We start from the raw sequence: 16,100 nt of genomic DNA, 5'->3' as shown, positions 1-16,100 counted from the left end.
GTGGGCTTCCGTCTATGGGGTCACACAGAGTTGGACACAACTGAAGTGACTTAGCAGCAGCAGCAGCAGTGTGACTATCAGAGAAGGCAATGGCATTCCACTCCAGTACTCTTGCCTGGAAAATCCCATGGGTGGAGGAGCCTTGTAGGCTGCAGTCCATGGGGTCGCAAAGAGTCGGACACGACTGAGCGACTTCACTTTCACTTTTCACTTTCATGCATTGGAGAAGGAAATGGCAACCCACTCCAGTGTTCTTGCCTGGAGAATCCCAGGGACAGGTGAGCCTGGCGGGTTGCCATCTATGGGGTCTCACAGAGTTCGACACGACTGAAGCGACTTAGCAGCAGCAGCAGCAACAGCATTGAGACTATGGGTGACACTAGTGGTAAAGAACCTGCCTGCCAATGCAGGAGACACAAGTGATGCAGATTTGATTCCAAGATCGGGAAGATCCCCTGAGGAGGCTATGGCAACCCACTTCATTATTCTTGCCTGGAGAATCCCACGGACAGAGGAACCTGGTGGGCTACAGTTTATAGGGTCACAAAAAGTTAGATAGGACTGAAGTGACAGCACATGCTCACAGTGTGAATATGTTAATACCCAATTTACCTCCCCTCAGATTCCCCCTTTGGTAACCATAAGTTTGCTTTTTATTTCTGTGAGTCTATTTGTATTTTGTAAATAAATTCATTTGTATTACTTTTTAAGATTCTACACATAAGTGATATCATATGGTATTGTCCTCTTTCTGACTTACGTCACTTAGTATGACAATCTCTAGATCCATCCTTGTTGCTGAAAATGGAATTTTTACTTTATTATTTTTAATGGTTAAGTAATATTATCTTTTTGCATGCTCTTTCTAAATCATAGCTGAGGATTCCCTCCAATGCTATCTTGAGAAGGATTCTGAAGTTGAAAATAGTGATACTGAAAATGATTCATGTTGATTTCAAAAGTAGCTTTTTCATTTAGCTATTTTTTTTCTTCCTTTCTCTCCACTGTGGTGGATGGAGTTACCAATGCTTCTTGACACTTTGGTATTTCTGCCAGCAACCAGCCCAGCTGAGATGGATGTTGTAGAGAAAGAGCAAATTAACCAAGATGGTAGTGGTCAGACTCTCTTGCTCACCCCAGGTTTTGTGAATACATGGTAATGTAATAGCTGAGATCACTTACAGCACTGTGCATGCATGTCACAATGTACCCACTTGGCCATGGGCCACTTTTGTCCTATAAACATTTATAAGCGCCATCTGCATACATGTTGTGGCCACATTATGGCAGTGTCTGCTGGGTCAACCACAAGAGAATATAGCATATCTGCTGCATGGCTGCCGCACCAGTGTGGCGAGAATAAATATGCAATTCCCACAGTTCCTTGAGTTTTCTTCCAACTTCTCAGCTCGTGTCTTGCCTACCCTGGGTTCAGCAAACGGTGTGAATAGCAAGACAACTGACATAGTCAGCAGGATACCCAACAAATAGAGAAACCTGAGGCTCCAATGAATGGAGGAAGCCAGTGGCCATCAAATAGCATGTGGTAGCAGGTAGCCATGTCCTCTTGGTGTGGGCCCCAGTGGAAGACTGGGAAGCAGTGGATGGGTCACCAGATAGCATTGAAAAGGTGTCACAGGCAGTGAGTTCCCATTTGCAGGACGGGGCAGCATGGACTGTGGCTGGCACTGTGGGGTGGGTTTTCCTAACTGCCCTGAAGGTGAATATGGATAGTGCTCTCTGGGATGCTGCACAAGTGTGCAAGTTGTTGAGAAGGGAGGAAGAGCTCGAGCAGCATATACACATGTTGGAGCAAGAGACGTGTGGCCTTGAGGAACCCAGCACCTCAAACTTTGAGGTAATGAGGGACGGTGATGATGAACATTGTGAGGCCACAGATCCCCACTTGGTAGCATGGCCCTTTGTGCAGCAGAAAGTGAAGCATGAGCAGCCTATTGCCCAGGGGGGCATCCTCAAGGGGCCCTCAAAGTGACTGAGTTCATGATGTATCAACCATAACTCAGGCAGAGTTAGTCAACTTGTTAAGCAGTTTTGGCAGAAACAAGAGGAACCCTTGGCAGCATGGGTTTTGCAACTCTGAGACACAGGGGTAGATGCTATAATTTGTTCTGGGGACAAAATAGAACAGTTGTCATCTATAACCACTTTCAGCTCATGGAGATAAAGATTGTAGAACATTATGAGACCTTGGGTCTCTGTTTGTTAGCTAAGCCCATCGTGCAACTGAGAGCCGAGTAGCAGTATAAGCACCCACAGCAAGAGATACAGGTGCTTCGGTTAGAAGATTACATGGCTCCCAAGGATGTTCCTTAATGCCCTTTTTGGCTTTGAATAGGGCTCAGGCCAAGGTGTCTGCTGAAGAGCCCAAGCAGGGACCTGAGGCCCCATGTGAACTTGCAATTAACTGTACTTAGTTACTCAGTCATGTCCGACTATTTGCAGCCTCATGGACTGCAGCCCACTAGGTCTCCTTTGTCCATGGGGATTCTCCAGGCAAGAATAATGAAGTGGGTTGCCATGTCCTCTTCCAGGGGATCTTCCTAAGCCAGGGATCCAACCCAGGTCTCACACCTTGAGGCAGATTCTTTACCATCTGAGTCACCAGGTCACTAGCTAATACACAGAGAGTAATGGCCCTGGTTGATACCGGTGCCGAATGCAAACTTGTTTACAGCAAGCCAGAGCAGTATCCTGATTCTAGTGCACACATTCATGGCTATGGCAGCCAAATGATGAAGATTTAGGCTATGTCCTATGGTGTAGATTTAGAACAGGGTACTGTAAAGGCTGTGTCCTCAGATTTAGAAAAGTATAATCATGTAGGTAGATTGTGAACACTGCAAAAATCCCCTCCTTGAAGGGATGGGCCTGGTGCCTCTGGGGCATTTTGCAGGTCTTTAATAAAAAACCCTGCAGGGGTGGAGTTGCCCTTGTGAAGGCTTTCATGCAATTCCACAAGGACAGATGGTGGACGAGATTTGGCAATGGAAGATAAAGGCGCTCCAAGTGCAGTGGGTATCTCTTCTAGCCCCATGAGGGGAAGAACTGCAAAATGAGTTCCAGATGATACCTGGCGTTGGGTTTTGCTATGTATTGGGGATGTAACTGTTTGTTGCTATACCATCTACTGCTGTTGCAGAATGTGGTTTCAAGGGTCAGAGTTACTTGCCAAGGGAATATCATGGAAGATGGATTGAGCATAGATTCTGAGGTTAGAGACCCTGAAGAAGTGAAATATAGGGAAAGAGCAAATTTGCCAAGATGGTAGTGGTCAGGCTCTCTTGCCCCATGGTCTCTTGCTCTTGCCCCACGTTTTGTAAATATATGGTTATGTAACAGCTGAGATCACATAGCACTGTGCATGTGTGTGATGATGTACCCACTTGGCCATGGGCCACTTTTGTCCTGTAAACATATATAAGCTCCACCTGAAAAGCCCTTGAGTCCATATTATGACTGCATTATGGCTGCATTCACTGGGTCAAACACAACAGAATACAACATGTCTGCTGCACAGCTGCTGTGCCAGCCCAGAGAGAATCCGTTCCGTTCCGTCGCTCAGTCGTGTCCGACTCTGTGCGACCCCATGGACTGTAGCCTACCAGGCTTCTCCGTCCATGGGATTCTCCAGGCAAGAATACTGGAGTGGGTTACCGTTTCCTTCTCCAGGGGATCTTCCCGACCCAGGGATCGAACCCGGGTCTCCCGCATTGGAGGCAGACGCTTTAACCTCTGAGCTACCAGGGAAGCCCCCAGAGAGAATATACATGTGCAATTCCTATGCCTCCTCGAGTTTTCTTCCAGCTTCCCCGCTTGCACCTTGCCTACCCTGGGTTCAGCGAACAGCATGCACAGTAAGGAACAGCAAGACAGATATGTGACAAGGGTGGCTGCCCAGCAATTGTGTGACAAGAACTGAGCCAGAGCCCTTCCTGGGAGAATAGGGTCAGATTTGCTGTAAAACTTATTTCCTATCCGTTCCTATCTCTCTCTCCTTCTTGACCTTGGACCTACCACTGGAGAACACAGCAGGGAGGTACTCTCAAAACAAAGAAATTTTGGACAGTTCAGGTGGCTGCCTGGACACAGGACAACAGAGGACAGTGGGAGGAGAATGTGGGGGGAGGGAGTGAAGGAGCACGGCCTGAAGTGACTCAGAGAAACCATCCAAAGACAATGTATTTCCAAGTTCTCCTGCTCCCTGGTGAGCAAAGTGTTGGTCCCCATGCCTAGACTTATTTTAACAGAATATCTGAGGCATTTCTTTGAAGTTCTTGCCCTTGCCATCATCATCTTGCTCAGGACTTTGTGTGTCTCCTGAAGGCCCCTCAAGGGATTCTGGGTTCCGTGGTCTATTTACAGATAGTGAGGCCCATTATATGTTCAGTGGAATGAAACAGCCTGGCCTCTCATCAGATGTGGGAGAACTGATCAAAGAAGGGGAAAATCTCAGTTCTTCTAGATCCCTGCTGTCATGAGGACCACCTTTGATGATTGTCTATCCACACAGAACACTTGCTACATGATTTAGGTGGAGCTAAAGATCCCCTAGAGAAGGAGATGGTAATCCACTCCAGTATTCTTGCCTAATGAATCCCATGGACGGAGAAGCCTGGTAGGCTACAGTCCACGGGGTCGCAAAGAGTCGGACATGACTGAGCGACGGAACGGAACAGAAAACATTGTAAAACTGGATTTTTTAAAGGTTTTTTTTTTCAATTGAAGTGTAGTTGATATACAATGTTGTGTTAACTTCTGATGTACAGCAAAGTGATTCAGTTATGTGTGTATATATATTCAGGTCAATTTTCATTCCAATCACAAAGAAAAGCAATGCCAAAAGATGTTCAAACTACTGCACAAGTCCATACATCTCATGCTCTAGCAAAGTAATGCTCAAAATTCTCCAAGTTAGGCTTCAACCATACATGAACTGTGAACTTCCGGAAGTTCAAGCCGTATTTAGAAAAGGCAGAGGAACCAGAGATCAAATTGTCAACATCCACTGGATCATAGAAAAAGCAAGAGAGTCCCAGGAAAACATCTACTTGTGCTTCATTGACTATCCTAAAGTTTTTGACTGTGTGGATCACAACAAATGATAGAAAATTATTTAAGAGATAGGAATACTGAACTACTTTACCTGCCTCCTGAGAAATCTGTATGCAGATAAAGAAGCAACAGTTAGAACCAGACATAGAACAACAGACTAGTTCCAAATTGAGAAAGGAGTATGTCAAGACTGTATATCATCACCTTGTTTATTTAACTTATATCCAGAGTACAACATGGAAAATACTGGACTGGATGAAACACAAACTAGAATCAAGATTACCGAGAGGAATATCAATAACCTCAGATATGCAGATGACACCACCCTTATGGCAGAAAGTGAAGAGAAACTAAAGAGCCTCTTGATGAAAGTGAAAGAGAGTAAAAAAGCTGGCTTAAAACTCAACATTCAAAAAATGAAGATCATGGCATCCAGTCCCATCACTTCATGGTAAATCGATGGGAAACAATGGAAACAGTGAAAGACCTTACTTTCCTGGGCTCCAAAGTCATGCTGTAGGTGGTGACTGCAACCATGACATTAAAAGATGCTTGCTCCTTGGAAGAAAAGCTATCACAAACCTAGACAGCATAATAAAAACAGAGACATCACTTTGCCAACAAAGGTCAAAGCTATGGTTTTTCCGGGAGTCAGGTATGGATGTGAGAATTGGACCATAGAGAAAGCTGAGCACTGAAGAACTGATGCTTTTGAACTGTGGTGTTGGAGAAGACTCTTGAGAGTCCCATGGACTACAAAGAGATCAAACCAGTTAATCCTAAAGGAAATCAACCCTGAATATTTATTGAAAGGACTGATGCTGAAGCTGAAGCTCCAATACTTTGGCCACTGGATGGGAATAAAATCTGGCCACTGGAAAAGACCCTGATGCTAGGAAAGATTGAAAGCATTAGGAGAAGGGGACCACAGAGGATGAGATGGTTGAATGGCACAATGGACTTGAGTTTGAGCAAGGTCAGGGAGTTGGTGATGGACAGGGAAGCCTGGTGTGCTGTAGCCCATGGGGTTGCAAAGAGTCGGACATGACTGAGTGACTGAATCAAATTGAACTGAATTGATATATTCAGTTATACATGTGTGCATGCTAAGTCACTTCAGTCATGTCCAATTCTTCGTGATGCTATAGACTGTAGCCCACTAGGATCCACTGTCCATGAGTTTCTCCAGGCAAAGATACTGGAGTGGATTGCCATGCCCTCCTCCAGGGGGTCTTCCTGACTCAGAGATCAAACCCACATCTCTTAAGTCTCCTGCATTGGCAGGCATGTTGTTTTCCACTACAGCCACCTAGGAAGCCTCAGTTATACATATATACATTTTTAAAATATTCTTTTCTTTATGGTTTATTACAGGATATTGAATATGGTTACCTGTGTTATACAGTAGTACCTTGTTATTTACCTATTAGGTAGTAGTTTGTGTTTGCTAATCCCAAACTTCCAATTGTCCCCCCTCTACCTTCTTCCCTCTTGCCACCCACAGGTCTGTTCTCTGTGTCTTTGTGTCTTAAACATTGGATTCTAAGATAATGGGGAAGGGACGTTTTACAAAGTCCTAAGCTTCTGCCTTCAGTCTTGTCATCCTTTCTCCCTTCTACGCAGCCTCAAACTTTGGGTGAAGCTTTGTTCTGGTAAATTGTTACCAGTGGTGATGCTTACCTCAGGAAAGGAAAAGGGGAAGAAAAGTTACTGCTGTCTCCCAAGTTCCCTGTGGGAGCATTCTGACTGCTTAAAAAAGACAGCCCTGCCTCAGTTAATCTGCCATCAGTAGGAATATTTCATCTTAAAGGAAATCAACCAGAATCCCCCAAAATGCAAATTAAAACAGCAATAGGGTCTGAAAAACAAGTTGGTAGATTTTTTTTTTAAATGTGGTACCCAAGACAAAGGAGGAAGTTCTCAGAGATGGCTGCCAGAAGCATCTGTGGCACACAAACATAGGTTTGTCCCCCACTGTCACTGGGAAGGAAGACCCTTGCTTTTGAATTACCCAGCTACTCCAAACTCAATCTGTGTAGTTTTTTAAATGAATGCAGTGTCATTGTGTAGAATACATAAGATACACATGTGAGCACTTAACCTAATGCCAGGGAAAGTATAAGCTGTGGGCAATTACTTTTTTGTTATTTTATTCTTTAAATTAATTTTTATTGGAGTACAGTTGATTTACAATGCTGTGTTAGTTTCTACTACACAGCAAAGTGAACCAGCTATGAATATACATATATCCTCTCTTTTTAAAATTTTCTTCCCATTTAAGTTACCACAGAGCACTAAATAGAGTTTCCTGTACTATAGAGTAGATTCTCATTAGTTATCCATTTTATACATAGTATCAATAGGGTATGTCTGTCAATACCAGTCTCCAGAATCATCCCAACCCACCCCCTTGGTATCCATACATTTGTTCTCTATGTCTGCATCTCTATTTCTGTTTTGCAAATAAGATCATTTCTGCCATTTTTCTAGATTCTACATATGTGTTAATGTACATTATTTGTGCCAATTTCTTGATGGATGGATATAAGGGGCCTTTATTCTTTGACACACCAATTAACTTCTGGGAATTTAGTTTAAAGAGAACACATCTAAACAGCCACAACAAATGATCAACGCAAGAATATGCTTATATTCCACTGATGATGGAATGGATCAGTAGAAATCCATTATTGGTAGAAGTTTGTATGGTAACTGCTATTTGTTTTCAGAAGTTCAGGACTATCACTAACAAACATAATTGGGACCTAACGATGTTTTTCTGGATTAGGAGGTTGTTTGAGCTGAATGATTAGCCTGCTCTAGGACTGGAAGCTGTACTAGGTGTCTAACCTCACTGCTTGATCACTTTAGTGGGAAGTTAAATTCAGGCAGCTAGGCAACCCAGGGCATTCCCTTTAGGAAATTCCTGCCATTCCCTCCCCCTTCCACCCCTGAAGTGGTGCAGGCTACAGAAATGACTCTAAAAGGCAGAGTTAGCATCATTCAGAGGCCTTGAGACATTTTTAGGGAATAAGATGTGTCTGTGACTAGAATGCACTTGTGGTTGCCAAGGGGAAGTTGGGTGGGGTGAGGATGGATTTGGAACTTGGGTTTAGTGGATGCAAACTACTATATGTGGAATGAATAAGCAACAAGACACTGTATAGCACAGTGAACTATATTCAGTATCTTGTAATAAACTATAATGGAAAAGAACATGAACTATATATCTATTTATTCATACACACACACACACACCCATGTGTAACAGAATCATTTTACTGTACAGTAGAAATTAGTACAGCAGCAAATTCATGTCAATGTATGGCAAAACCAATACAATAGTGTAAAGTAATTAGCCTCCAATTAAAATAAAAAATTACAAAAAAAGAAATTAGTACAACATTGAAAATCAACTATACAATAAAATGCTTTAAAAAAAAAAAATGTGTCCATGACTGTATAGAGGAGAATAATGTCTTACACTTACCTGAATAAGTCTACTGATGGTATTGTAGGGATTAGTTTAGAATCTAAAAGAGACAAATGGTAGTGGTGCGAAATGAGAAGTTGTTGGCTATAAAAATTCCAAATGGCTTTCATGTTGTAATAGCTATTCATAATCTAGAAGGTGCTCCAGGCTTCTCCTTATTCATCTAGTAAAAGTGACTCAGCACATGGCTCAGCTGAGCATATACACACACACACACACACTTTTATTTTCCTGTAACTTCCTCAAATAAACTGACCTATTTTCTCACACTTAAGCAAAGAATAATCTTCCTGCTTCTACTATATATATACACACGTAATACTCCCCACTTCTGGTCCTCTCATGCACCCCTCAATCTTCATGTTACTAAAAATACTCTTAATACGTTAAAAATATGGTGAATGTCATTTTACTGCTTCTGACTTTGTATGATAACTTTGGCAAGCATAAAGGGCTTTTAAACTCTACTTCTACTCATTTTTCTTGCCTTACCTCCTTCATAGCCCTGGCCCTCTCTGTCCCACTTCAAGTTCAGAAATGACTCACTTTTCAGGAAGGCCATTTCGTTAATTTCTCCAAGCTTTTGCGAACACCATGCCATTTACTGAGAAGGCTGGCTGGACATTCTCTCCTGTCCTTCCCCACTTCCTTCCAGGAAAGCATCACCTTCCTTATGAAACCTTTGCTCTTTAGCAATTTCTTTTCCCAGGCTGTCCTGGGAGCTGGTGTCAGTGGCATTCCACATTGTAACAAAATTTTCTCAAATGTACCACTTTGAAAAGTATACCAGGTCTTGGCATTAGTTGACTTGCAGTAAGTCATTACTCAGTGAATGAATGTTATTATTTTTATCTCTGGATCCCTAGAAACTTCTGAGGTTTCCTATCCCTCCACCGCCCTAGGTCGTTGATGACCTTTTTTGCAGATAGCACTGTGATCTAGAAAATAGTAAGGGAAAACAATCTTGTGGGTGTATCTGAACCAAGCTAGCATATTTTTCCCTTGAAGATCTTACTGTTGAACGTGGAATAATCCTGAAATTAAGGTCAGCTCCAGGTGATTGTTTATATCAGCTGTCAGATTGAAGAATAAAAAATGGCTTTTATATATTTGATTTTTATTGTTTTCCAGGGAAATGTCACTTTTTCCTGCTCCGAACCACAAATTGTTCCCATCACATTTGTCAACTCCAGCAGCAGTTATTTGCTGCTGCCTGGTACCCCCCAAATTGATGGGCTCTCAGTGAGTTTCCAGTTTCGAACCTGGAACAAGGATGGTCTCCTTCTGTCGACAATGCTCTCTGAGGGTTCGGGGACCCTGCTGCTGAGTCTGGAGGATGGAACCCTGAGACTCGTAATTCAGAAAATGACAGAACGTGCAGCTGAAATTCTCACAGGTACTGTCTGCTGACAACTTCTAGATCACTTTCTTATTCAGCCAAGTTGACACATGTTTGAGATTCTGACCAAAACATACAGGCTCCAGCTCCCAGGGATGTGAGATAATCAGTCTTCACAAACTTCAGGTTTGAAGATCCAATATTTTTTTTATTCTTTAAAAAAATATTATATTGTAGTATAGTTGATATACAATGTTGTGTTAGTTTCAGGTTACACGAAAATGATTCAGTTATACATATACCATATATGTGTATATATATATATATATTCTCTTTCAGATCCTTTCCCCATCTAGGTTATTACAGAGTACTGAGTATAGTTACCTGGGCTATACACTAGGTCCTTGATCATTGTATATAGTAGTGTGCATATGTTAATCCCAAACTCCTAATCTATCCCTCTCTTCCCCCTATATTTTCCCTTTGGTAACCAAGTTTGTTTTCCAAGTCTATGAGTCCAGTTTTGTTTTGTAGATTTTTACATTTGTGTCATATTTCAGATTCCACATATAAGTGATATCATATGATATTTTCTTTATCTGACTTACTTTACTTCATATGAACACTTAATCTTTATCTATGAAGACTGGAAAACACTTCCTTTTACAGCAGTATAAATTAGGCCCTAATGTGTGGCAATATGGAACAGAGGTATGAACCATTCCCTGGCTCTTCTATCTGTCTTTCCTTTAACATGGAGCTATGAAATTTTCTCCCTCCTTCTCTACTTGTTATATTACTGTCCTTCCAGAAACAGCACGTTCACTTAGTGACGTACTTACAGAGGTCAGACTGATATACAGGCATTGGATTGGAGGCTAAGGCAGGCAGCTAGGTCAATGAATCCTCTGAGAAGCCTTCCTGGCTCTACAGTTTGAATCAAACCCCCTCTTCTGGGCCAATATCCATCCCAGATTACATGATATTGCATCTTTCTTTGATTTAAATATTTTTCTTCCCCCACTGGACTGTGGGCTTTGTCATCCAAACAAATTAGAGAAATTTGAGTTAGGGAGCAAAAGACATAATTTAATAGTTAAGATCAGGTCAGACTATGGGAAAGATTCAAAGTCAATGGATGAACAAAAAACCCCACTGAACCTCTACATATGACAGAAGAGTCTGGGTCTTCAATTCAGTCAGGAGGTTCCAAAAGTGCCTCTTCCCCTTATTAGTCTCTGGCCCTAGATTAAGTTCCTAACTTTGTCTCCCATGTAAGAGTGTATTAGGTACCTATAGCTGCATAACAAATTATGCCGACATGTATTGATTGATTGAAATGTATCTATTGATTGACATGTATTGATTGATTGACGTAGCATGTGCTATGTCTCAGCTGCTAAGAGTCAGGAATCCAGAGGCCCCCTGACTGGGTGGTTCTGGCTACAATCAGCTTGTTAGTAGGGGCAACGGTCATCTCAAGTTTCAACCAGGGTTAACTCTGCTTGCAGGCTAACTCACATGGCTGTTGACAGGCCTCAGAAGATCCAAACTTATCCCCAAGGCTTCTCCAGAAGGCTGCCTCATTGATAGGGCAGTACTCTTAACCCAGAGTGAGTGACTTTGGAGAGAGTGAAAAAGAACCCTCAGGACAATGCCATGGTGTTTGTGTCTCTCATAGCAAGAGTAGCATCCCATCATTTTCAACATATTCTGCTCATTAGAAAAGAGAATAAATGTAGCCCTTGCTCAAGTCAAGGGGATTATACAAGTGTTTCCGGAGCAGGAGTCATGGGTCATTGGGATCATCTTAGCATCTACCTGTAATAGGAGATGGAGGAAAAATCTTTATGTTACAAGACTGTGATGGTGATTGAAAATGAAAGTGTTAGCCACTCAGTTGTATCCAACTTTTTACAGCTCATGGACTATAGCCTGCCAGGCTTCTCTGTCCATGGAATTCCCTAGGTAAGAATACTGGAGTGGGTAGCCAGTCCCTTCTCCAGGGCATCTTCCTGACTCAGACATCAAACCTGGGTTTCCTTCATTGCTGGTGGACTCTTTACCACCTGAACCACCATGAGATTAAATGGATCAAAAGTGTGACACAGTGCTGAGACGCTATTTAGCAAGTTTCTCTTTCTTCCACACCAACTCAAGATCTCTGGAGAAAATAGGCCTCACTCCTCAAAGTCATAAAGACTGAGTGAATTTGCACACTCCTGGGACTTTTATAAGATTTCCAAGATTTCTAGTCATGGGAGGTGAGTTAATCTCTTAGAAACATACCAGTTTTCATGTGTAGAGTTAGGAAATTTAAACCTCAATCCTTATGTGAAGAAGAAAAATGGTGAGCTGGCACTAGGCTTTTTCTCTTTAATTGGTGAGATGGTTGAGTGCAGAGACTTGTATGCCTCAGGTCAAAATGCAGTTTTAATAAAGTACAGGCCCCAGTGGCACTTTGCTCTAAAGCATTCAAGTGTTACCTGTATTATTAAGCATGAGTCAGTCCATTAAAATGTGTTTGTGACTGAGAGACAGGCTGGTAAAAGCTGCCGCATTACCCAGCTACAGAGGGAGAAAAAAAAATCATCAGTTATTTTTTACCTGTCTCTCAAAAGGATCAGACAAGGAAAAGAAAGTTTTATAAACATTCTGATGTCTGTCTCAGAAAATTTGTTTGCTTCTTTCCCCAAGAATTTCCTGAATTTTGGAAATTATGAATTTCTTTCACTTTTTTATTGAAATGGATTGAGGATTTTTGTCTCCTGGTGTTTTTCTATCCCAGGTAAAAGGCAGATAAACAAAAAAATCAAAAGAATAAAACCAGTTTTCTCCTCCCTTACATTTCTGAGGAAACTTGTTTTCCAAGTACTTGAGATCATATTGGCTTTGTAAGAATTGAAAATCTCATATGAGAAATTAGAAAGTAATAACTGTTTTTCTGGTAATTTTTGAGGGCCCTTGGGACAACCCTTGACACATGGTTGCTGCTACTGCTGCTAAGTCACTTCAGTCGTGTCCGACTCTGTGTGACCCCATAGACAGAAGCCCACCAGGCTCCCCTGTCCCTGGGATTCTCCAGGCAAGAACACTGGAGTGGGTTGCCATTTCCTTCTCCATGACACATGGTACTCCATGGAAATTAAAAATTAACACCACATTTTATTAGTTGAACAAGGAACCAGATATTTAAAGATTTACTTGAGATGAGTTCAGGTGTTTCTAAAGTCCTGAGTCTATAAGAGAAGATGACCCCACAGAAAGGGCAGATCATGGATGCCTGGCACATTCAGTACTATTACCAGAGCTCCATATAGTGTGCATAGCTTTGGGAAGGCAGATTATTTCGTGCATTTTTGCATTGAAGATCAGGAAGAGAAGTCCAAACTAAGTCATTCTCAAAATAGAAGGGTTCTGAATTTATTTGTTCTAAGGGATGAAGTTTCAGGAAGATGAAGGACAGTAGTGCAATCCCTCCCTTGTATTCTACTTTGATTTCTATTTTTGTCGTCTCCTTTCTTGAAAGCCTTGTGCATGTGGATGTGAGGAAGAGTCAAGGGCATGCTTTCACTGTAAGTGATGCGACAGTAGAATCAACAAACACTGTGGATCTCTTGCAGGTCAGGCATTATGCTAGGACCTTATCATATAATACAACAGAAAAAAAAAAACTCATGGAACATATGAAGTGATTCTTATTTTACCAACCTGCATAACAGAAAATTGAGAGTCAGAAATTAAGCTCTCTTGACCAAGAAGTTGTTCAAACTCAGGCTTTTCCTTTGCACTCCTAGGTCACAGTTTTCACACTGTATCTTACTGACTCTTACATTTATTTTTTATATTGTCAGTTGCCTGGAAGTGAAAGACGCTCAGTCACGTCCGACTCTTTGTGACCCCCTGGACTTATAGTCCACAGAATTCTCCAGGCCAGAATACTGGAGTAGGTAGCCTTTCCCTTCTCCAGGGAAAGAAGGGAAGATCCTTCCCCATCCAGGGATTGAACCCAGGTCTCCCTCATTGCAGGGGATTCTTTACCAACTGAACTATCAGAGAAGCCTAATACCAGTAGCTTAAAGAATTCAAATATAAAGAAACTCTGCTTTAGCTGAAAGATGAAATGACAATAGGCTATTAAAGAAAGTAGGCTGCATAGAATCTAAAGTTCTGTTCCATTCCGTTCAGTCGCTCAGTCGTGTCCGACTCTTTGTGACCCCATGAATCACAGCACGCCAGGCCTCTCTGTCCATCACCAATTCCTGGAATTCACCCAAACTCATGTCCATCGAGGCGGTGATGCCATCCAGCCATCTCATTCTCTGTCATCCCCTTCTCCTCCTGCCCCCAATCCCTCCCAGCATCAGAGTCTTTTCCAGTGAGTCAGCTCGTCGCATGAGGTGGCCAAAGTATTGGAATTTCAGCTTTAGCATCAGTCCTTCCAATGAACACCCAGGATTGATCTCCTTTAGAATAGACTGGTTGGATCTCCTTGCGGTACAAGGGACTCTCAAGAGTCTTCTCCAGCACCACAGTTCAAAAGCAAAGTTGGATTTTCCCAAAACATTTTACTTGGTGCCTCATCAATAGACAGATTTGGGGATTAGATGGGGTTGACAACAGATGATGAATCCACTGTCTTTGTAGACTTTAGCTGACACTGCCTGTTCACAATTATAATGTAAGTTATGCATATTTAACACACACATATGCTACTGTTCATTGAGTGTATGTGACATAATTTTCTCAGACCTTTTTAAATGCTCAGTGCTGATTCCTTAGTAAAATTATCACATAATTTTATGTACATCACGTAAATACAAAGGGAACTGGGCTTTCCAGGAGGTTCAGGGGTAAAGAATCTGGCTGTCAGTGCAAGAGACACAGGTTGATCCGTGGTCAGGAAGATCCCCTGAGTAGGAAATGGCAACCCACTCTAGGATTCTTGCCTGGAAAATTCCATAGACAGGAGTCTGGCAGGCCACAGTCCATGGGATCGCTAAGAGTCGGACATGACCGAGAACACACGCTTGCACGAAGGGCACCAAGTAAGAGCCTAAAGGCTTCAAGAGACTTTGCCATGCACTGGACAGGTTTTCCCATATTCGTGTCACCTCTGCATTGCAAACCGCAGCTGGAAATCTGAAGACTGAGTGGGAATGGAGAGGAAGTTTTCCAGGAGTCCCGCTGCCAGGTGAGGAGCATCATCTCCCCCTTTAAGAATCAGAGCAGCCAATTGTGCAAATCTTAAATAAATACACACCTGGATCTCCTTCTTTATGCATTTCAAACCCTAGTTCCTCACCACTTCTCCCCAGGAACCGCATGTCTTGGGGACCACTTTATCAGGTCACACCTGCTCCTGGAATTACTGACAACAGATTCTATTTTTGAATGGAGGATGGCTGCCATTTTAAAAGACTCTTAAAAACATGCTTAGGATGTAGATGTTATTGTCCAGACCAATCTGGATGACTAAGAACAGGAACTTGTGTAAAAGTAAAGGAGACCACTTGCCTTGGTCAATGCAGAGTGTTTTGAATTGCAAGTGAAACATTAAATCGTCTGAAGAAAAACTGGCACCATTATAAGTATTCTGCAAGTGGCCTGACATTTCAATGTTATTTTTCTTGCGCTGATGGGAGAAGAATGGGGAATAAGAATAGGAAGAAAGAGATCTGTGGGTTTCAGTCCTGAAAATTGGAAGTGTGTTTTTTTTCTGCTCCGGTGCCCCTCAAAACATCAATTTCCCACTGAAAAGCTAGTCTGGGCAAAGTCCTTGAACTCAGGCCATAGCATCCAGGACAACAGCCTCACTGTGTTCTGCATAGATGCAGAATGTGAGTTTTATTTTGTTAGACCACACTGTACTTTGTAGCTGAAGGAGAGAACTGGTCTAGTATTATTTTAGTTCCTTCTAAACCTTCATGAGTTCCTGAAGCAAAACAGCAGGTCAACCATGTCTTCAAGGAGATCATCAACTGCAAAGTCTTCTTTTGACAATGGAATAAGTGGCCTTAATTACATGTATTCAGCAGGGCCAATCTCCCTGCCAAAGATCACTTTTCTCAACTCCTCATATTGTGGTGCATTTTGAGGAGGGAGAATGGTAAACTGGGCTTCTTTCATACAGTGATTTTTGTGAATGAGATGCTTGAATGTCCCGGAAAAGTCCTGCATGTTTTTCTTTGTGAT

At 42.2% G+C, this 16,100-nt stretch overlaps 1 protein-coding gene across 2 annotated transcripts in view; it reads left to right on the top strand.

Moving 5' to 3' along the window:
• The window catches only part of CNTNAP5 (contactin associated protein family member 5), a 1,080,786-nt gene that overhangs the window by 588,574 nt on the left and 476,112 nt on the right, over positions 1-16,100 (top strand). For both annotated transcript variants that reach the window (XM_055397661.2, XM_088842198.1), the window contains exon 8: positions 9,698-9,962. In XM_055397661.2, the coding sequence (XP_055253636.2) occupies positions 9,698-9,962 (265 nt within the window). The remainder of the gene's footprint in view (positions 1-9,697; positions 9,963-16,100) is intronic.

Source organism: Moschus berezovskii, chromosome 2, assembly GCF_049115385.1.
Source record: "Moschus berezovskii isolate FMDL1 chromosome 2, NW_MosBer_1.0, whole genome shotgun sequence".
NCBI lineage: Eukaryota > Metazoa > Chordata > Mammalia > Artiodactyla > Moschidae > Moschus > Moschus berezovskii.
This window is presented reverse-complemented; position numbering and strand designations above follow the sequence as displayed.